This window comes from Microtus ochrogaster (assembly GCF_000317375.1).
Source record: "Microtus ochrogaster isolate Prairie Vole_2 chromosome 14 unlocalized genomic scaffold, MicOch1.0 chr14_random_3, whole genome shotgun sequence".
Classification (NCBI taxonomy): domain Eukaryota; kingdom Metazoa; phylum Chordata; class Mammalia; order Rodentia; family Cricetidae; genus Microtus; species Microtus ochrogaster.
The window spans coordinates 5,339,084-5,362,508 of record NW_004949098.1 but is presented as its reverse complement, the minus strand read 5'-3'; the positions used below and the strand labels follow the sequence as shown (position 1 = coordinate 5,362,508).

General features: G+C 38.2%; 1 protein-coding gene across 1 annotated transcript; it reads right to left on the bottom strand.

Annotated features, from left to right (window-relative positions):
* Positions 1–4,051: 4,051 nt before the first annotated feature.
* LOC101986695 (regenerating islet-derived protein 3-gamma) lies at positions 4,052–6,110 on the bottom strand. Its single transcript, XM_005364709.1, has 5 exons — positions 6,035–6,110; positions 5,359–5,477; positions 5,022–5,159; positions 4,324–4,447; positions 4,052–4,119 (listed from the first exon to the last, which is right to left on the bottom strand). Exons 1-5 carry the CDS (start codon positions 6,108–6,110, stop codon positions 4,052–4,054), a joined length of 525 nt encoding a protein of 174 aa, XP_005364766.1.
* Between the last annotated feature and the right edge of the window lie 17,315 nt (positions 6,111–23,425).

Here is a 23,425-nt window from a genome sequence, read left to right as displayed (position 1 = left end):
TATAGTTGTAGTTAGTTTAGTTCTGTCTTATTTAGACAAAAAAGGGGAGATGTAGAGAGAGCCCGCCCTTTGGGGGCGGGACGGCCTCTGGAAAAATGTCTATAAATTGGGGTGCACAAACGCTGGTGACCCTTTCTTCCTGTTTTCCTGTTTCTGGGCATCGCTGGAACTTCGGTCGCGTGAGTGCTCCATTTATATTAAAGTTGCTTTTATATTATAACAATTGGCCTGTATTAATTTGATCTGCCTTCACTTATGTCTTCAGGGCATATGTAATTTCACAATTTCACAGTAACATAGCTTTCACTTGTAGCATCACTCGCATATGGTTTCTATTTTTTTTGTTTAGATGACTAGAAATTCATGTATACTATAGATTTTTTCCACTTAATTAATTAATTAATTAATTTTAAGTGGCCTTTTCTCATTTTCCATACCCATCCCAGTTCCCACTCGGTCCTCTCCTCCAACTCCCCCCACCTTCTACCCACCCCACTCCCATCCACTCCTCAGAGAGCATAAGGCTGGAGTCAAAAAAAGTCTGACACAGCACTCTGAGGCAGGACCAAGGGCCTCCCTGCTATATTTAGGCTGAGCAAAGTATCTCTCCAAAAAGAATGCACTCAAAAAAATCAGTTCAAGTACTAGGCATAAATCTTCATCCCACTACTAGTGGCCCCACAAACTGCCCAAACCACATATCTGTCACCCACATTTAGAGGACCTAGTTTGTCAGTCCAGAGTCAGTGAGCTCCCACTCACCCAGGCTCAGGTCAGCTGTATCCCCACCATGGGTTTGACTCCTTTGCTCATATTATGCTTCTCTATTTCTTCAACTGGTCTCCAAAATCTCAGCCCAGATTTTTTAAAAATGATAACTAATTCTATTTTGTTAATATTTTTTCTAGGGGTTCCACATATACAAACTCAGTGATTTTTAGTCTTAACACTTCTCTGTTTATTTTGAATTTTCATTGCTTTATTCCTCTTATTTTCTCAGGAGTGAGCATGGATTAAGCTCGCAGTGCTTCTCAACCTATGGGTTGCAACCTCTTTGGAATTGAACAACCCTTTCCCAAGGATAACTAAGATCATCAGAAAACACAAATATTTACATTAGGATTAATAACTGTATTTATTGTAGATAAGAAGTAGTAACAAAAATAATTTCATGGTTGGTGGGTGGGGGTCACCACAACATGAGAAACAGTATTAAAAGGTTACAGTATTAGGAAGGTTGAGAACCATTGGATTTATATTTTATTAAGCTATATATATATTTTCTGCTCCCCTTCCTTCTTCCCCTCTCCCCTTCTATCCTCTCTTGTGATCCACTACACTCCCAATATACTCAGATCTTGTCTTTTTCACCTTCCTATGCAGATTCATGTATATCTCTCTTAGGATCCTCTTTGTTTTCTAGGTACTTTGAGGTTGTGGACTGTAGACTGGTTTTTCTTTGCTTTATGTCTAAAAGCTACTTCTAAGTAAGTGCATACTATATTTGTTCTTCTGAATCTGAGATACCTCACTCAGGATGTTCTTTTTTCTAATTCCATTCATTTGTTGGCAAATTTCAAGATATCATTGTTTTTTTTTCCACTGTGTAGTACTCCCATGTATAAATGTACCACATTTTCTTTATCCATTCTTCAGTTGAGGGGCATCTAGGTTGTTTCCAGGTTCTGGCTATTACTAATAATACTGCTATGAACATGTTTTGGCATAAGATTAAAGATTTTATATCCTTATTCTTTTCTAATGTTATCATTCATTATTATCAGTTTCTCATTAAACACTGGGTTAAAAGTACATTTTGTGCTTTAATATGTTGTATATTTGTTTTTTTAAATGATTTCTGCTTTTTATGACTTCTCTTTTCCGTGTATTATTTAGAAGTGTCTAGTTGCATCTCCAAAATTTTGAGATTGTTCTATTATGTTTCTGGTTTGGGCTTGAATTTTAATTCCATTGATATCTGATAAAATATATATTGTATCATTTATCCTATTTCATACTTATCTATAATGTGACCTATTTTGGTAGCTATTCCATTTGAACTTTTAAAGAATGTGTATTATATAGCTGGTTTAAGTATTCTTTCTTTACTGGGTCTTATATTGTAGCTAGGGTTGCTTTATAATTCTCTGCATATCTGAGGGAAACCTTGAATTCACAGTAACCCTCTTGTCTCAGCTTCCTGATTCCTGGGATTATAGGTATGTGCCACCACACCAAACCTGACTGTTGTCCAAGGTGTTCTGTCCCACTAGGTCCCAAAGCTGTTTAGTCCCAAAGAAATCACACAGAGGTCTACAGTAATTATAAACTGATTGGCCCACTAGTTCAGGCTTCTTATTAACTCTTATAACTTAAATTAACCCATTATTCTTGTCTATCTTAGCCATGTGGCTCAGTATTTTATTCAGCCAGGCAGTCACATCTTGCTTCTTCTGTGGCAGGGTCAGGACTGCCGAGGAATGGGCTTCTGTCTTCCCAGAATTCTCCTGTTCTCATTGACCCGACTGTATTTGCTGTCTTGTTGTCCCACCTATACTTCCTGCCTGGCTTCAGTCCAATCAGCTTTTATTTAAAATATAATTGACAGGATACATACCATTGTCCCACAGCACCTGGCTGGAGTATTCTCTAAAGGTCAAGCAGATTACGTTGACTGAGTGTGCTGGTCAATTTAACTGTTTCCTTCTACGAATTTTGCCAGCTGATCTATAAATTACTAAAAGATAATGATGTTAAAATCTTGAGGTTCTCCCAACTTTAAGTGGTTAAGCTTAATTTTTTTATTTTTATTTTTTTAAGTTTGTAAGGATTCAAAACTTTTGTATTCAATAGTAAATACTACTGGAATATTTTTCTGAGCTAGGAATATCTATGATATTCTAAGAATGCCTAATAGTGGCAAGTAAATCACCATGAAAACAGTAGACAATAATCACTTCAAAACATGCACTGTTTGGCTAATCTAAGGTTAATAACCTATATGGTAATTAACCTATGTGTTTAGTAATCTATATGGTAAGCAACCTATAGGTTACTGACATATGGATAGGCTAGATGAAGTAAGATCATTTTGAACTACTATGTTAGCAACTTACAGTGCTTGTACCAGAACCAGCCTTACCATGGGTCAAAGATCTGAAGTGGCTGTTTATTTCCACTGTGGTTTTGAAAGTCTTTGCCACATTGATTTGCAGTTTTGTTCTCAGGCACATACTTTTTAAAAAACTGAGAAATTTTAAGGTTTTTCAAATGGTTCTCTTTATTCTTGATAATGTTTTGTTTTCTGAAATAGAACTTGGCTAAAGTTAACATAGTTATTCCTTTATGTTTTTCTAATAATACTATTACATACCTTTCTCGTTTTTTATTTTTACCAGATTTATTTGTATTTAAAATGATAAAGATGTATAAACACACATTCTTTGGTTTTGTTGCTTTTATTGCTTGGGTTAATTATATATAATAATGCACTTCATTATGATACTTTTACATATGTATGCCATGTATTTTGTATGAAGCCCCTATTTCTCATCTCCTCTCACTATCATCCATCCTCTTCCTCCTTCCTATTTACTCCCATTTACTTTCATCTTTTTGTCTTTAGTATGCATGTGTGACCCAACAGATTTAGTTAGGGCTCCTTACAGATTCATGAAGGATAGCTTAAAGGATCATGAAAACACTTCTTGTGGTTAACAAAGAAAATGTCTCTCCCTTCCCAAGATAACTGGATCTTCTTTAAAAATTTAACTCTACTTATCTCTTTCTTTTAGCTGATATGTTTTGTTAATTTACTAAATAAATAGATCACAAAAAATATACATATGAGTTATAAATTTATTATTATACTCTGAGAACTCAGGCATGAGTACACACAGAAGAGTCTCAGATGGACGTGAAGAAGGGGCAGAAGAGGAGAGAATTGATAGAGGTTCGGATTGGAGAATGTTCCCTTCTTGCATCTGTCTTCACACTTGGGTTCTTGATCATGGTGAGCTACATACTAATCTCAGGGTGCTAACTCTGTCTTCTAGGCTTTGAACTTGCAGACATATTGTAACTCCAAGTCACAATAATTATCTCTCCACTTTAGATATCCTGCAGACACAGAAGAAGCAAAATAAAAGTGTCAGGGGCATTTTGTAAACTCGGTCAAGGATTCAGGGTCTTTCTGTCATCTTTACCAGTACCTCACTCCAGCAGGACAAGATACAAAGAAGGGAGACATGGAAGGAGACAAGAGATCCAGAATAGCAAAGTGGAGAAACATTGGTTTTCAGAGAGGACTGCCCTCTTTCTTACCTGAGCTTCTTGACAGGCTGCCACAGTAACCGCCTGAAGCACTGGAAGGAACTACCTCCCAGTTGAGATAATTCATCACATCAGCGTTACTCCACTCCCATCCACCTCCATTGGGTTCTTGGCCCTAGAGAGGAGGCAGCCGTGGGAAAATAAGGGCCACTGAAGCTCTGTTTGCATGATTCCTTACTGGGAAGAGCTGATGCCTATGTCCAGCCTCATGGAATTGATCTAGTCCTTCAAATGCTACCCAGGATTCAACCTGGATATCTCCTTCCTATTATCAGATCTCTCCTCATACTCACAATCTATTTAAACTCAGAAAAAAAAATATGTCCCTTGGTGAACACAGCAAGTTGTGCTTTTGCAAATTCCTCTGAATCACATCTATTCTGTGAAGAATAATTATGGATATTCTCCTCTTTTGGTGTTCCATCAGAATCAAGGGTACAAACACCCTGAAACTCACAAAAGATAATTCCAAAGCCTCATTTAGGAATTTTGTAAAAGCTGACAATGGTCAATTGAATATCATGAAGACTAGGAGCCTCAACAGAGCCCAGGGATTTCCCTTTGCCCCAGCTGCTATCCAGAGTTTGACATCTATGTATAATTGGGTCTTTCCTCATAGAAACACAAAGAATGGACCAGGAAACAAAATCAATGAGAGACAAATTACATGGGAGGAGAGGGTATCTCACCAGTGTTGGGTCATGGAGCCCAATCCACACATATTGGCCACTGTTTGCACTTCTTTTAACCATAGAGGAAACAAAGGAAGCCTCAGATCCACTGAGCACAGACACAAGGTGTCCTGAGGGCCTCTTCTGGCAGGCCAGCTAGTTGAGGAAAGACAGAATAAGTCACAGACTGAGATCTCATGAGTGAATGGTGGGCAAATGTAGGAGATAGGGGCTACTGGAAGAAAAACAGGGATTTCATTTTGATTCTCATGGAAGCATGGAGAAGGGAGCCCACTTTTTCTGTGACTGACATGCACTCCCGCTGTTTCCCTCCTCTGCAACCTCCAGCACTCACATCTGCATCAAACCAAGATTTAGGAATCTTGAACAAGGCATAGCAATAGGAGCCATAGGCTTGGGAGCCCTTGGGGCAGCTGATTCTTGAAGAGGGGACATCTTCCTTGGCATCTTCCCCTGGAGCAGAAGGAGATAAAGACAGTGGTGTAGTGAAATGAAGAGCATGGCTTATATGGGTAGATCAACAATGCAAATGTTTATGAAGCCTGTCTTTGGAGATTAAGTCCACAATACAGACTCTCTGTCACATTTACTTTCTCATTTTGATCTTAAAATTGATGTATTGCATGGGAAACAGTCTTCTTTTAATTTTATTTTTCACTCTTCTCCTATTATCCATAGATCCCAAATTCTAGGCCAACAGTCTCTACACTGGCCCATCTACTCCTTCTCTTGTTCAACAGTTCATTAGTGACTGACACACTTTCCTTGTTAAAGTCACCAACTAGAAGTTCCTAGAAAAATAGGAATCTCTTTAGTTTCAATAATGAGCTGCTATGAAACCATCTGTCATCAGTGCCTTAGAGGAACGCAGCATGGCAGAGGAGTGGCAGGCAGTGTTTCTGTACGGGACTCCCTTCATCATTGCTGCAGGAGACTCTCCAGAGCCTTCCTCTGCTCCTTAGCTCTGGATTCTCACAAGAAATTCAGTTCTAGGAGCAGAAAAATCTTACCTTGCACCTGAGATAAGAGCATCAGGCAGGAGAGTAGCATCCAGGACATGCTGGTGAGAGCTGTGAAAGGCAGCATCTTATCTGAGAAGGAGGAACAACCAGAGTCATGGTGGGAAATATGGTAAGAGAGGACATGTTGAGAGAACCATCCCATCCCTTCTCCTTTGACTAACCCTGTAGAAATACACTGGTTTTCACCCTATTCCTCTCCTTTTTTGATTCTGAAATGAAAAGAACCCATTTTTCCCCTTCCTCTGAAAACTTTTCAGGAAGCCATTCCTGATTCTCGGAACCCTATACTTGGTGAGGACTGGTACTCTACCATACTTTCTCCTGAGTTATGCGTGGTGAACCACTGCAAGGCTCTCATCATCTTTCAGCTCCTACTTACCTGTCTTGCAGAGATGTGGGATGGTTTGTCAGGGCAGAGATGGCTGTGCTTTTATAACAGGATTTGAGGGAGGGGCATCAGAGTGAATAACTGGAATGCTTATGCAAGTCAGGGAGGTAGGTGGTGCTTGGCACCGACTCCAGGAGGTTCCCATCAAAATCACAAGTTTCTTCCTGGCAAAGACTGTGAACTGCTACATATGGAGCCCTTTCCCGTTAGCTGCCCTGCTCAGTTGTCTGGTGTGGGTGCAGTTTGAACTTTCCCCACCTCCTCCCAGGTACCTTTTCTGGGAAATTTAAGAAAATGATAATTGTGTTACAGATTATGCTCTGACACCATTTTCAAAATATTGGAACCTTGAGTTACTGAGGAAAACAGATATTAACTTTTGCTCCACCAGAAAGAAGTTATACCTGTAGATTCACAAGCATGTTTCCTGGTACTTTGTTTTTTGAGATTTAAACTATATTAATAATTCAATGTTTGATTAGTCAGGAATTGTAATTATTGATGATGATGGTGTACTACTTGAAAGAAAAAAGGAAATTTTTAGGCCAAGGAGAAAACCCAGTACCAAAGTTTGTAGGAAGCTTGATAATCTCTTGAGTCAATATTACAGTTGAGGTTTCAAGAAACAGTGTTCAAATAAACTTGCTCTCCTGCTGCTGCTTTGAGGCAAGATTGAGACATAATAAGAACTAGGCTAACTGTAATTCTAAGCTGTGCACCTGATATTCAGAGTAGTATCTTCATCTTTGATCACACACTAATGGGATGTTTAAGATCCTCTCAAGATGGCATTGAAGGTATAATTTTCATAATTGTAGTAAAGTGTGCTATTTTTATGGTACAAAACCTTGTATTCTTGAGGTCAAGAAAATGATGAGTAAATGGTGTGTGCTTTCGCATTAATTCTGCCCATCGCCCATGCAAGTACAGGCAGAATGAAGATGACATTTCACATTAGAATGACCTTGAACTACACCAAACAATGAAAATAATTAATATTAACAAGCCTCATCCCTTAAATACATATTTTAAACACTCTTTTTGAATGTATGTGGAAGTCTTCTTCCTGAGGACAAATGATTATCTTGATGAAAAGCAAGTTAACTTCCATAACTTTCCTTGTAAAATGACTTGACATACATACAATTTTCAAAACATGTGGGCATTTCCAGAAATGTTTCAGAAATGCTCAAATATTGTTTAGTGCCTACTTTAATGTCTAGTTCTATGAACATCACTGATGTGAATAATATTGGCATTTTTATGATAATTTGGTCTTTAAAAGTTCCCCAAGAGAAAAACAATTTGAGAAGTTGCCATTATTATCTATCCATCTGTTTCCAGGAAATTAGATGATGAAAAGAGATTTTATGTTATATCAAAAAAATGCAAGTAGAAAAATCAAGAAAATGTGAATTCAAACAATGAATAAATAAAATAAAATTGCACAATACTTAACAACTGAGAGAAATATATGGAAAGTCCAATGCATAAAATACATTTATATCCTAATATGGAAAAATTTAATGAAAACATAATAATTATGAAATTAAGGGTGAAATGTAAGTAATTAAAAAAGTTAAGGGGTTATGTTTTTACATGCCAACCTGGATGTTGATACTGTATTATCTGAGATGCTTTTGTCCTTTGAAGCTTAATATAATAATTACAGATAAAAAATATTTCTCAGAACTTACGTCAACATAACTTGCTGCATTATTGACAAAAGGAGAGGGGTTAAATGGAACAAGTCAGGCAATAAATGGATCTCTTAGTAACAGACATGTGGGGATTAACCATACAGTTCCTTTTGGATTTATATGATTTTTTTTATAAAATGTTGAATAAAATGGAATGCTGAGAAGAAGGAAAAACTGAGAGCTGACATAGGAAAGAAATTTAAAGGACAATTTTCCTCAAGAACCTATATATAATTTTTCTGAACAAAATACTAAACAAACCAAATCTGTACAATAAATGAAAAGAAAAAAGAATTAACCTCAGGGGTACAAAGGTAGCTTCATCAGAGAGATTATTGTTTTATCATATTGAGAAATTTTCCTTCTTGAAAATAAATTAAATGATCATCTTGCAGAGAAAAATGTACTTAGCATAAGTCTAACTCTCATTAATTAGCTCTGGACATTGGTAACAATCAAGATGTAGATAAAAGTCCTTCAGTAGGGTAATGAAACCTTCAAAGGCTCAAAATAAATATATTGAAAATATTTCTTTCAAAACCATGAACATACATTCTCCACCCTTTTGATTCTATTCAACAGTATCTTATTATGGAAAGCACAACTTTTCAAAGAAAAAGAAAATTAAACAATCAAGAAGGTAAATAAAGTTTTCAGTATTTGTAAAAACATTCCATTTCTGTAAAGAATAAAACCCTGAAGAATCTCTAAATTGATCATTAGAGTTAATGAGAGAATTTAATATGCATGAAAAATATTGCCAACATATAAATTTTAATTAAACACTTAAATTTTAACAGCAAAGTTAGAAAAAAATATTGTCACAAAAGGTACTACATTTCTTCCTTTTAGTAAACATAAGTTCTTTTCTCATACAAAATAGTCTGAGGCAATTCCCTCCATCTACTCATCTGCTTCTTCCCATGCCCCATCCCATCTGGGTCCATTTCCTTCCTGTTTGTCATTAGAAAAGGACAGTCATCTAGGAGATAGCTACAAACTTAACAAAGTAAAGTATAGTAAGATAAAACAAGAACCATCATATTGTAGTTGTACCAAACAAGCCAACAGAAAACAAACAAACAGAACAAGAACAGGACCAAGAACCAGAAACCCACCGGCTCATAGAGTCAGGAGTCCCATAAAAGAACTAAACTTAATAGCTATAGTATATGCAGAGGACTTGGTACAGACCTGTGTAGGCTTTTGATTAGTGCTTCGGTCTCTGTGAGCTCATATGAGCTTTGCTCAGTTGTTTTAGGGGGCCTAGTTCTCCCAGTGTTCTGTCTTCCCTTCTCCTTCTTCCTCCTGTGAGCTCTGAGAGCCGGGATTTGATGAAATTTAGAGCTGTGTGTTCCAGGGTCATTCTCTCTGTCTCTCTCTCCCCCCTGTGTGTGTGTGTGTGTGTGTGTGTGTGTGTGTGTCTATGTTTGTCTCTCACAATGTCTGGGTGTGGGTCTCTGCATCTCTTCCCATCTGCTGCAGGAGGAAGCCTCTCTGATGATGGCTGGATAAGACACTGATGTATAAGCATAGCAGAATATCATTAGGAGTCAATTTATTTTTACTTTCCACTGCACTAGGTTTCCATACCACCCTTCTTCTTTACTTCTAGCTATCTCCCTTCATTCCCTCCCTCAATCCAATATTCTCCCTATTCCCACCTGATTCTCTCATTCTCCCTGCCCCCTGCTACTTCCCCTTGTCCATTCAGAAGGAAAGTATAAAAATACTGAAGACTTAACTAATGATCAGTGTTAAAATCTACTTCAAAAGTCATAGACCACAAGTCACGTGATCTATAATACTTGGTCCTTTTTCTGCTCCCATGGTAAACCTTTGTGAACTATAAAATAGCTTTTGGATGCAAAAGGGAAAACTTCACCAAATTCCGTCTATCAGTCTTCAAAACCCCTATAAACATGAATGTTAAGGCAAGAGTAGATGACAGGGTATGTATCTTCTGCTCTCTGATCTCAAGACCATACTTGAGAATTCAAGTTAGAAATAAATATGTCATCATCTTCCCCTTGAATCTCTTTGCATGGATTTGCCATTATTAGTTCATCTGATTACATATTACTGTACAATGAACTTTACCTGTAGTTATCAATTTGAGACAAATTATTATTTCTCATGGTCCTGTGAGGTGATTCAGTTTACCTTTGTGGTCTCTTGTTCAATCTTTAGAACCCAGGCTATAAAATGCCGAGTATAGTATTATTGTATCCTTGCAAGCCCAGTGCTGGGGAGACAGGAACAGATGGATCTTTGTGGCCCATTGGTCTACAAGCATTGCCTGCTTGTTGAGCTCCAGGCCAGGTGAGAGACAATATGGAAAGCATCTGAGGATCAATAGTTCAAATGGTCTAGCTTCCACATACATGCATGTTTGTATTGTCACATATGTCCACCACTCACAGAACCCTGAAAGAGAGACATATATATCTCTATATATGATAGAATAAATCATATATTGCCTTTGTGATCATTGTCTACAAACTAAATGTGGATTTATACCTTTGTCAACTTGTATGTTAAACACTCTAATATTTATTAAATAACCTAATATATTTGTTAATAATTCATTGACTTCAAAATGTGTTTTCATCTTAATATGATATTTTGATATTATTTCCAAAATTAAATATATTAGTTTGAGTGATGACTTTATCTCCTTTTACGTGTGTTTCTCAATACTCTAATGAGATGCTAGACACAAAAGTCCCTGAGGTACAATTCCTGTTTTCTATTTTTGATGAGGACTAGAATATTATGAATGTGAATCAGAGAGCAACTGGGAAGTGTATTTGTTGCTACCATGCTAAAATCTCAATCTACAGAAAAAAATAATTTCTTATTGGTCATAGAGTTCATCTGTAATAATCTATGGAAATAGAAAATGATAGCAGAATTAGCCTGCAAGCGAACCATTATAGATAATTCTAACCACTTTATTTTTTACTCAGTATTAGAAATAACATTCTAAAATGAAAACACATTCTTTGGCCTTTCCTTGTAGCTTGTGTAAACAAAGTATGTTTGTAGAAAGCCTTCACATGGCAATTTAGATTAAATAACTTTATTCAAATGGTGATTATTTTTTAAGCCTTTGAGCTTATTCCCTAAGCGGCTTTATAAGAAAGCCTACTTTGCATAAAGAATTTAACACGGAGATTTCTACAGATATATTTGAACTAAATCAGTGCTCAAAATACTGAAATTATCCACATGGTCAACTTTTAGACAATGGTTTCCTAAGAGAAAGAAAAAGAGGAGAGGAAGCAGGGATGGATAAAAGAAAGAAAGGAAAAAAGAGAGGGAGGAAGAAAAGAAGGGAAGGAGGGAATGAAGGAAGGAAAGGAAACAGATAAAAATACTATATCTTGTGGGTGAGCCAGAGTTCAAAATCAAGGAAACTTTACTCACTGGGGTTCACAATACATGGCTTGAAGTAGGAACCACAGACAAGAAGTGACTCTTATAGAAAAAACTTTTCAGAAATATCTAGGATATTTGGAATATTTTCTGTATGTCTCATTATCTTCTCTTCATGTTCTATATATTGCTTAGGAAAAAAATCAGGTGAAAACATGATTTTGTTATTACTGCAGGAAAAATCAAGAGTTAGGACAGAGGCAAGCACAGTCTTTGGGATTAGGTAAGGGTGATAGAAGGAACATGCAGAGGGTAGACAGAAAGGACATGGCAGATCTCAGAGATGAAATCTACCCTGGGACCATGGGAAGTTCCCAGTAGAATAGCATGAGCACACTCAAGACAAACCCAGGTGGTTGAGGCTCTCTGAGGATCCAGTGAAAAGTTCTACCTCCAATATTCAAGAAGGTTTTTTATTCAGGTTATTCTACCTAAGTAGAGATGCCAGATTGTTGAGGTAGGGTAACATGGATTTGAGATGCCCACCAGACATCCTAAGTTGGAAATTATCCAAGATAGTATGGGTCTTTAAGAATATGGGGTTCCATCTGGAGGTAACCGTCATCTGGCAATGGATGGAGACAGAGACAGAGACCTACATTGGAGCACCAGACTGAGCTCCCAAGGTCTAAATGAGGAGCAGAAGGAGGGAGAACATGAGCAAGGAAGTCAGGACTGCGAGGGGTGCACCCACCCACTGAGACAGTGGGGCTGATCTATTGGGAGTTCACCAAGGTCAGCTGGACTGGGAATGAAAAAACATGGGATAAAACCGGACTCTCTGAACATGGAGGACAATGAGGGCTGATGAGAAGCCAAGGACAATGGCACAGTTTTGATCCGACTGCATGTACTGTTTTTGTGGGAGCCTAGCCTGTTTGGATGCTCACCTTCCTAGACCTGGATGGAGGGAGGAGGACCTTGGACTTCCCACAGGGCAGAGAACCCTGACTGTTCCTCAGACCAGAGAGGAAGGGGGAAAGGAGTGGGGGGAGGGGGAGAGGAGTGGGGAGAGAGGGAGGGAAATGGCAAGCAGGGAGGAGGCAGAAATCGTTTCAATAAAAAAAAAGAATATGCTACTACCTTTACTACCTATGGCATCTCATGATCTCTCAGATTCTTGTTTTCATAGAGCTGTGACACCTCAGGCCAAATAGTGGACAAGCAAAAAACAGAGATTAAGGAGCTGGGCTGAGGGATCAGATCTTTTTCATGAAGTTAATGTGGAATCAAGTAAAACAATACATAGTCATTTATCAATTGTCCCATACATAACATAGTAAATAGAAGCTAATTTTAGTCTTAATGGCTGCTCATGATATAGTTGATGCTCCTTAGTTCTCAATGGAAAACCAACCTTTGATCTGAAGTGAGATTATTATAAAGTGGCACCACTGAATCACTTTGTAGCTTAGCTTTTAGCTGTAATCAATTTAATCTGTTTTTTAAACTTCAACATTGAATGCTCCCTTGGGGGCACATGGTCAATACTTGTCCAGCTCTCTTCATTTTCATAGTATTCTTAAGTATAGTAAAACTATATTAATTTCTACAAAGGAATTCAGATGTTACTAATTGAGGGATTTGCTTTCTAAGAGGATTATTAAAAATTTGCCAGAATAATTTGTGGAGGAATTCAGTAATGACTGTCATTTCTTTAGCACTGATTTTGTGGTAGCCACTGTGCTCAGAAGTCTGTACACAGAGATGACATATCCAGAGAATCATTAGGACACAGTTCGTCAAACCCTCACTTTTTACACAAAGGAATGAAGGGATTGAATCACCTGGTAACAGATTGGGAGAAACATCATCAAAGGCCAAAGTGATTCTCGGGTCACTGTCACCTGCTTCCTCTGAGAGGAGGAGAAGACATAAACCCATTCACTACTACATGAGGCAAAAGGAAAAGTATCTTAGGCATGCTTAATTTTCCATTGGGAATATCTGATATTAAGAAGACTTAAGGCCAGAAAATCAGCATCATGTTATGCATGATATAGTTAAAACTTCTAGGGAAATTTCTGTGGTCAATAGTCCAGAGTAGTTATTTGCTAAGCTACATTACCTTAATGGATATTATGAAGAAGAGTGCTCAGTGGAGTCATTGGATTTTCTTTACTTACTCAAACACAGTATCACCAATTTCTTTTTTCTTATAAGACAGATACTCGTCTTCATTTCCCTATAAGTGTCTGAATGCTTTAAGTTCAACTTCTTTTTAATTTAAGCAATTGATTGATACTGTCCACAAGTTCCCTTTATAGTCAGACTATTCCATACATTATAAATTACAGGTGTTACTCTGTGTTACAATGAATGAACTCAAGAAGAGAGAAGACAAATGGCTTGGGTTAAACAATACTGCATGTTAAAGGCGAGGTGAGAATGAAGTGAATAAGTCCTGTGTGTTCTTCCTTCCTAGTATTAGACATGTATTGTTTCATTTCAGTTAAGATTCTTCAGGAATTCATCAGCCACAAGTTAAATTCTAAAAAAGAACAAATTAATTGTTTTCTGACGGTACTATTTTTAAAAAGTCACTTCAGTAGATATATTCATTAAGTTTAAGACATCTTATTTGCTTTCTGCTAATGAAATTTTCCACAGATGATTGGTTGGTTACTTTTCCTGAGTGTCATGTAGAGTTTTAATGTCTTTTTATACAAATATATGTACTTCAAGAAAGACAGGTATAATTTATTTTTCAGAACAAATAAATTGCTCTAAATAATTTTTATAATAGGGTTATAAGGTTTACAATTATTGGAGATTTGAGTTTATGCCTTTGGGGACACATCTAGGCACACAAGGTCCCATGTGGTGATTTTGCTTTGAAAAAACAATATTTGTTCTGGGAGATTCCAGTTGGTATCTTTCCCACAAGTGTGCAGGTGATTACAAGAATTTCGATGAAGCATATTCTGACAAATCACCCTGGAGTTTGGAGATAAGAGAATTGCTATAAAAGAGAAAACCTGTGAGGAGGAATATAGCCTTCAAAACCCATGACAGTGAATATATGCAGTATGCATAAGCCATAGTACATGAGAAACAGCTTTGTCCACCCAGGAGAAGACACTGGGGGTGGCTTGAAAGCTTCAGGGCATCTGAAGTTGTCACTGACATTGAAGAATCTAAGACTGTAATACAAGGAAGTCTCAAAATTCTTAGAGGAAGCTATCAGGAGAGCTATTATGGCTAGAATTTCCATGTTAGACTTTGTACCCCTATAAACCTCTAGTATAAACTACAGAGTCAAACCTGACACTTGAGAATGTAGACTAGGCTAATAGAATAATAACAAAGGCTGCCCACAAAATGGGAAAATATTTTCAACAACTTCACATCTGACAGAGGGCTAATATCCAAAATATATAAAGAACTAAGGAAACATCAACAAATTAAACAATCCAATTAAAAAAAGGGTACAGATCTAAACAAAGAATTCTGAAATGCAAATGTCCAGGAAACACTTAAAGAAATGATCAAAATTCTTAGCCATCAGAGAAAAGCAAATCATTTGAGATTGCATCAAATATCTGTCGAATGGATAAGATCAAAAACACGACAGCTTATGCTGGTGAAGATGTGGGAGAAGAGGAAAGCAATGTGGTGTTTTCTCAGAAAACTAGGTATCAACCTCAATAGCAAGCTCTACCAGTTCTGGGATTATACCCAAGGGTGCTCCTTCCTATCACAAGGAGAGTTGCTCAATTATGTTTGTAGCAGTTTTATTTCTAATAGTCAGAAACTGTAAACAATCTGCATGTCCCCCAATAGAAGAGTGGATAAAGAAAATATGATACCTTTGCACAGTGAAGGATTACTTTACTCAGTTGTTGAAAACAATAGCACCATAAAATTTGCAGACAAAAAAAAATCATCTTCACTTAGGAAACCCAAGCCCAGAAAGATAAACATGGTATGTACTCACTTATAAGTGCATTTTAGCTGTGAAGTAAAAGATAATCCTGCTACGGTCCACAGACCCAGGGAGGCTAATAAACAAGGAGACATTAAGACAATTAAAAGCATTTCCTTGTGAAGGAGAAACAGAATATATTTCTTAGGTGAACTGCAGTTGAATGGGGTTGGAATCAAGAAGGATCATGTGATAGGGAAGTAAACAGCAGAAGAAATGACTGGATTTGGGGAGACATTACAGAAGTGAGGTATAAACCTAGTGCAGAAGAAACTCCATGGAATCTACAAGTGAAACACTAGCAATGACTCCTAGTAATGCTAAATACAGAGACTGAACAGTTCATCTGCTGTAACCAGGTAAGACCTCAAGTGGAGGGACTAGCCACAAAACCTTTGCCCTTGTAGGTTTGTCCTGCTAGCAGAGTGTTTTGGACCAGAGCCTAGTAGAATCCTTACCAAAGGGACCCGACAGACTTCATCCAGCAACTGATGGGAGTAGATGCAGAACCCCACAGTCAAACATTAGGCTGAGCTCAGGGAGTACTGTGGAGGAAGGGGAGGAAGAATCAGAGGAACCAATGTGGTCACCGATACCATGAGAACATGGCCCACAGAATCAGTTGACTGGGACTTCTGGGAATTTGCATATATCAGGGAGCCTGTGTGAGTCTGACTTAGATACCCTGCATGTATGTTATTATTGAGTAACTTGGGGCTCTAGCGGGATTCCTAACAGTAGGAGAAGAGGCAGTCAGTGTCTCTTGCCTGTTTAGGGGAGCCTTTTCCACCTATTGGATTTCCTCCTCCAGCCTTAACTTGATAGTATCTTCCCAGTCTTATCCTAACATATTATGCCATGTGTGGTTAATGCCTCTATGAGGGCTGCTCTTTTCTGAGGTGAGATAGAGGGAGGGTGGATCTAGGGTAGATGGCAGGTGTGGGGATAAAATTAGGGAAAGGAAAATGAGGGCAAACTGTTATCAAGATGGCATATATTAAAGAAAAATAAAAGAATCATTTGTCTCAAATGAGTAGAAGACCTAAGGTTTTTCTCCAGTTAGGTACTACTTTTTAGTTTCAAGATGTAATGTGAGAATCTAGGAAGGTCAATGGTGCAAATGAAGGAAGCATGATAGAATACACTTGTACAACTGGGAAGTGACCACAAAAAAAAGAATATAGATGATGATAATGGTAATAATTTCAAAATCAATTCCACGCACTCTACTGTACTCTTATAAATGCAGCCATTATTTAGGCTTACAGTCTTATTCAATCTTTAAAATGGTTGTAAAGCTACTTCTCTCTATGCGGGTGTGTGTTTATGTGTGTGAGTATGTGCAGAGTGGTGGAGAGGTAGTCTAACCTCTGGAGCTAGAGTTCTGGGGTCTGTGAACTTCGCAAAGTGGAAACCAAAAGTCAGAAACAACACTAAAATTGATTTTAAACTGCTTCAAAACATTTTTCTTATATAAACTTCTAACTGAAGTGTCTTGTGGTGAATATTTATATATTCCTATTTAGTGAAAGATGTGGTCCACTCTGCTTTCTCATTTATTAAGGGGAAATAGCAATAGGAACTTGAGCTGTTGGACATTTGTTTTCCAACCTCCTACGGCTTAATATATATGGTTTGAGCACAGTCAAGTTTTTATGTTTTACCCCCAGCTGGCTCATAAATGCAGGTACTCATAGGGAGTACACTTACCTCAGTAAAGCTTTTACCTTTGCAGAGGGCATGACTCACAGTTCAACACTACTAATGGGGATTGATGGAAGTTCAGGAGCATGGCTATTAAATAGAGAATTCAACAGGAAAAACGCCAAGTGTTAAAATGACTTAGCAGAATATAAGTTTACTTTGGTGCACTTAGCTTACCCTCAATCCACCATTAACAAAGTCTCATCCACACAGTCCATAGCACTTTTCATCTTACCATAGGAAGACGACCTACTGTAAATGAAGTACTTTAGCCTCTGATTACGTACTTTATATAGTCTTTCAATAAAGTGCTACATCTTTAACCCAACTCGTAAATACATAAATAGGGGTATGCAGCTCAGGTGTAGAGAAGTTGTCTAACAAAATACTGGATCCCATACCAAGACTACTGATACACACTCACACACACACACACACACACACACACACACACACACACACACACACACCTAAATATAAATAGATAGCTGATAGATGGGTTTATCGATAGATGAATAAACAAACAGATAGATAAAATTATAGCTTTATGGATATTTAACATTTATCTGTCTATCATCCATCTATCTATCTAGTATACCAGGTATCTGGATATATACATATATATAGAGATAGATAGATAGATAGATAGATAGATAGATAGATAGATAGATAGATAGATAGATAGATAGACAGACACAGACAGACAGACAGACAGACAGACAGACAGACAGATGATATGAAAGTAGCAAAGAGAAAGGAAAGAGTCTAATCTGAAGGAAAAAAGGAAGCAAGAGAATAATAGGAGGAAAAACAGAAATGATGATATGTTCTGTCTTTTTTATGAAAAACCTAGATATAAATATATGTCTATATTAAGATATGGAAGGCAGCTCAAAACTTGAGCAAGGAGGTACTACTTCAGAACATATTCAGGTGATTGCTATGGATGCAATACCTTTATCTAGGACTACAACTTAATCCACTTCAAGTTCCACCCTCAGTAAAGATTTGCAAAAAAAAAAAAGCAAAAGGCTGCTTTTCAAGGCCAAACATGACTTTCAATATTAACACCAGCAGTTACTGGTTTACAGCATAGGGTAAGTAACTTCATTTCTCTTAGTCTATTTCAACTATAATGATGTGGAAACAGTGTTTCAAGACTCTTCTGCGAATCAAAGACCAATATCGACCTCAGCATGGCTAAAGGGTAAGGAAGCTAGATCTGGCCCACTGGATACTGTAAGCACAAAATTCACTCATGCCGTGTGTCTGAAGCTGCTTATGACGTCTTTAGTTTGCAATTTTTGCTTTTCATAAATGACAATGTTGATAATTTTCATCTAAGGTTTTCTTGAGATAAGGCTAGCATTCCTGACTAGCTACCATCTCCCATTCAACTTTCTGTGCATCCTCATTCTCAACTCTGGTTTCTTCTCAAGTATGCAATGCTCATGTTTCCTTATTGAGGCCCACAGCATTCTTCAAAGACCATCCCCTCCCACAGCTGATGTGTACCCAGGACTAGTCTGCTTATTCTGAACTACTTGGTTATTTTTCCCCAAGAAATGTAGACCCCTCTTTTATTTTTATAAGATTAAAAAAAATCAGGTAGTCTTTCAAACTAAGTGTTAATGAGACAAAATAAGAAAAAAAAACAGGAAATAAAATCTCTATGGGGATATAATTCACTGAGCATGAAGAACACTGCCATCACTCTCATACTCAATGGTGAAATGACCTTAGTTAACATTAAATGTGAAGGGACCTTCTGGAGGCAAGTAGACCAGGCTTGGGGTAAAAATACAGATAAAGGAGACAGTACAAGTGAAACTAACCAGCAAGATGACCTAACAGGTAAAGGTGCTTGCGACAAAGCCTCATATCCTGCATTCAAACACCTAACTCTTGGTCTAAGGAAAGAACTTCTTCCCACAAGTCAATTTTCACCTCTACATGCTTTCTTTGACAAGGAAGGAACAAGCAAACATGTGCATAAATAAGAAGGATTTAAAAAAACTTAAGTGATTTTCAGCATATATCATCAACTCACTTATAAATTTGGTTGCTAATATGGAAGAAAAGTATGCCAGGAGTGTTTTAGGGATTGAAAGGAACAAGTGGGGAAACTGAGTCTTGAGGAGATAAAACCTGACAAAGTGCGAGCATGCGGTGATAAAAATGATAAGTTAGAATCTAGGCAATAGGCAGGACAGGATTAAGAATGGGAGTAGAGATCTGCATGGCTTAAGATAAACCAGATTCAGTCTTCATAAAGAATTTCAAGAGTCATTGCAGAAAATGGAAAGCACTGGAGAGTATCATATTATGTACAAGAAGGCTTATACACTTGTTTATGCATGAAAGTGGAAGATAGAAACAGGGCCAGGGTTGAGTATTTGCCAGAAAGAAGGAGGGCCCTATTGGGAGAGGATAGAGGAGAAAGAGAAGAGACTAAGAGAAAAAAGTAAAACATGGAGGAGGAGAAAGTAAAAGAGGTCATGAAGTTTTCTATTGTGATTTTTTAAAGACAAATTGTCAAACTATTTTGGCAAAGAGGTAGGAAAACAATGCCAAGTTCCTCAATCTGTGTGCATTCAGTTTCAGCCTCATTTGCTTGATGCATTTAGTTATTTTTAAAATTATTTTGAAATACCTAAATAATACTTTCACAGCAACATTGATAGATATTTTGTTTTGTGTTTGCCAGGGTGGATGGCCACATTTATCTGCACTGTAGCTTTTGAAGCTCAGTTATCCTGGAGCCAAGAATGAATATCACAGTAGAAGTAGAGGTGACTGTCTCAACTTCAGTGTCCAAAGAACGAAGCTTTGGTGATATGTCAGTGGTTATCAGCAAAGAGAAAGTATGCCCCTAAGTGTTCCTTTGTATAAAATGATTGACTCCTAGAGTTGAAAGATAATCTAAATTTCATCTAAATCAACCATTTCCAGGGTTCTAACTCCTTGATAGAGGACTTGCTTAGCATACACAGGGCTCAGGGTTCAATATATAGGCCCTGGCTGGACAAACCTTGTTCTAAACCTGTGTACCACCAGTGATAGAGAACTACGTCCTAACTGCAGCCCCAGTATTTTCACTGCCCCACATGTGGCACTCATCCACCACACAATAACAAGATGTTGTGGGTTTTGACTCTTTAGTGGAATGGAAATGATTGGATGCTAATATTCATCAGGGATGGTGCAGGGGTGGCAGCTATTTGGAGGGGAGAGAAAGCAAAGTGCATCTCTGCTCAGAAACAGGAACAAACCCAAGAGGCGAGTGATAAATCCTTGCCAAGTTGGGAAAGCAGAGGATGGTTTCAGGCGAAATAGCCAGGTGGTACGCTCACTTCCCCTGAAAATGAATTCTTTTTGTCTACCAAAACAGAGATACATTTGATCACGCTCTTCCCCAGAGGACCATTCACCAGACCAGCGAAACTCCTCTAAGCCTTCAATCCTGACACCTCACCTTGCTTCCATCTGTCTCCAACTCCAGCCTGAAAAAAGAAGCTGCTATGAGGGAAATATATACTTTGAGATGAAGTTTTTAGCTAAGATTCCTTTCTGAGTCCTAAATACAGTGATATTTCAGAGAGTATGATTCTGCCCTTGAATTTCACAGTCTTTCTGTAGAGAGACTCATGATCTACTTCTGCTGCTAGCCTTGTTAGCATGGGTAAAATATTAGCCTCAGTTTTATAATACCACTTGCAATTTGGTGGCCCAAGCCTGTAATTCAAACTTCTACGGTCTGATGCAGGAAAACTGCCATCAACTCAAGGCCAATGTCAGCTACATAATGAGTGAATGTGATATGAGCCAGAGCTGTATTGCAAGACCCAAATTGAAAAAGAAATGAACTAATGAACAACTCCTTAGATGTCAAAATGACCATTAATAAGCAGACATGGCTCTCTGTTTCTTCCTGTTCCAGAGATAGCTGCATCTTTTAGTTCAGTAGCAGCTTTGTCCCTGAGACAGAATGATGAAGGCCAAAGTGAACAGATTTGGCCATATTGGGTGCCTGGTTACAAGGACTCCCTTCAGTTCTTGCAAAGAAGATATTGTTGTCATCTGTGTGATTTGAAAGAAAATGACCCCAAAAGAGAGTGGCACTATTATGAGGTGTGGCCTTCTTGGAGTAGGTGAGGTTTTCTTAGAGAAGTGTGGTACTGTGAGAGCGGGCTTATGATCTCTTTCCTTTAAGCTTTGCTCTGTGTGACAGTCAGAGCACTTCCTGTTGCCTGCAAGATGTAGGATTCTCAGTTTATTTCCTGTTGCCTGTATCTCACCATGTAGCAGCTCCTTCCCCAGCACCATGTCTGCCTCCATGTCACTGCCTTGCTCTCTTCCATGATAATAATGAACTAAACCTCTGAAACTGCAAACTGACACTTCAGTTAAATATTTTCCATTATAAGAGTTGCCGTGGTTATGGTGTCTCTTCAAAACAATAAAAATCCTAACAAGACACTATCAATGATTCCTTTAATAATAATGTCTATTCTTCTTTTTTTTGATGTTGGGACTGGCATTGCTCTCAGTGACAACTTTGTAAAGCTCGTTTTCTGGTATGACAACAAATATAGCTACAGCAATAGGGTGGTAGATTTCCCAGACCACCTTCCCCATATGAGAGCAAGAGAAAGGCCTTCAACTGCTAAGAAGTCCCTGTCCCCAACTCAGTCCCAACACTAAGATTTCCCCTCAGTTTCCATCCCAAAGAACCAGAAGAAAGGGAGGTGCTTAGGCACCCCTACTCTCCTCTTTTAAATACCATCATTAAATTTACCACATATCCCCCCCCCCCAAACAAACAGCCACAAATCTAAATTGGTGCTGTCCCAGAGAAATGTAAAGGAAATGTATATTATTGTAGGTTTTCTTATGACATAAAAATACTATAGGGGGACTGCAAGATGGCTTCAAAGGGTGTTTGCTATGTGTGCCTGAAGACCTGAGAATAATCCCAGCACCCAATCACAGAAAGAGAACTGTCTCTTATAAGTCGTCCTCTGAGCTCTATATGTATTCCACAGTACAACACCTACACAGACATATCACACAGAAAAACATACTCACACACAAAATTAATAATAATAATATTATTAATAATAATAATAAATTTTAACTGTAATTTATTTGTCCTAATATGTGAAAAATGCCAAGAGAATATAACTTTAAAATCTGAGAAAAAAAGAGGGGGGGTGGAGTGATGACTAGGCACAAATGATGACTGAGGACCCAGAAAAGAGCAGGCCAATAACCGAGCCTGTTTTCCAGCACTGATGAAGGACTGAAAGATTATTCACAAAAGCTCAGCCAACAGGCATCCCCAGAAGGTCCCTGTGCACCTGAATTAACAGTGATTATTTGGGAAAGGTGGAGACAGAAACACCCAGTCTCTGGGGCAAAGTCCAATGCCTGTTGCTCCAGTCTTCTGGAATCTTTTCTTCAGGAGGCCTTGTCAACATTTGGGTTCTTGCTTGAGTCTCTTAACCTCTGCTCCATTTGGCACCTCAGGATGATGGTCCATGTTTCTTTGTGAGAGTGAATATCCCCTTTCCAGAGCAAGGATTGATAAGAAATTATAAACACAGAAGTTTTATCAGGGCCAGAGCAAAGTCCACTGCCTTTCACGGAAATTGAACTGAAAATATCAGGCTGCAGTTACTAGTAATTAAAAATTAATAAAACATCGTCTCATGTAGTCCTGGCCTTGTTGACCTAATGACCCCATATCATAATTGGAGTCTAGACGTAAAAAAAAAAAATGGAGCTTCTGTTCCTCAAAGGTATTGCAAAGAGGAGAAACAGTTCAGGCAGTTTTAGGGTGAGGACCTCAAAAAATAAGCATTCCTGCTTCTTGTCCTTATCCGGAAGCTACAAACACTTAAGGTGTTATAGACAGTTTTGTCCCAGCCAGGAAGTCAATAATCTCAGAACCAGGTATGAGTGTGGACTTTTACTCTGGTGCCTTATTCTTCTTTACCATAGCACCTATGTGAACACAGCTGCTTGGGAGGGTGTGGCCCAAATCCCAGTCCAGACACTAGAATGAACAGGTACATGAATATTGTCTTTGGGATGTCTGGGCTGAACAGTTCAATACCACAGCCAGGTTTCAACACAGAGAAAGCTTTTTCACTCCAGACAACAGCGTTGAGGTGTGGAGCGGTGCTCTGTGGTACCTGTTTTTGCTGTGCGGGAGCTCCCAT

Bases quoted from the DNA above. Each gene is read 5' to 3' on its own strand.
- LOC101986695 (XM_005364709.1), bottom strand. From the start codon at position 6,110: ATGCTGCCTTTCACAGCTCTCACCAGCATGTCCTGGATGCTACTCTCC. The intron at 5,478-6,034 runs GTAAGATTTTTC...CTTCTGCTCCAG, and splicing joins GCTCTTATCTCAGGTGCAAG to GGGAAGATGCCAAGGAAGAT. The intron at 4,448-5,021 runs GTGAGATACCCT...CCTCCTCTCTAG, and splicing joins GGCTCCATGACCCAACACTG to GGCCAAGAACCCAATGGAGG.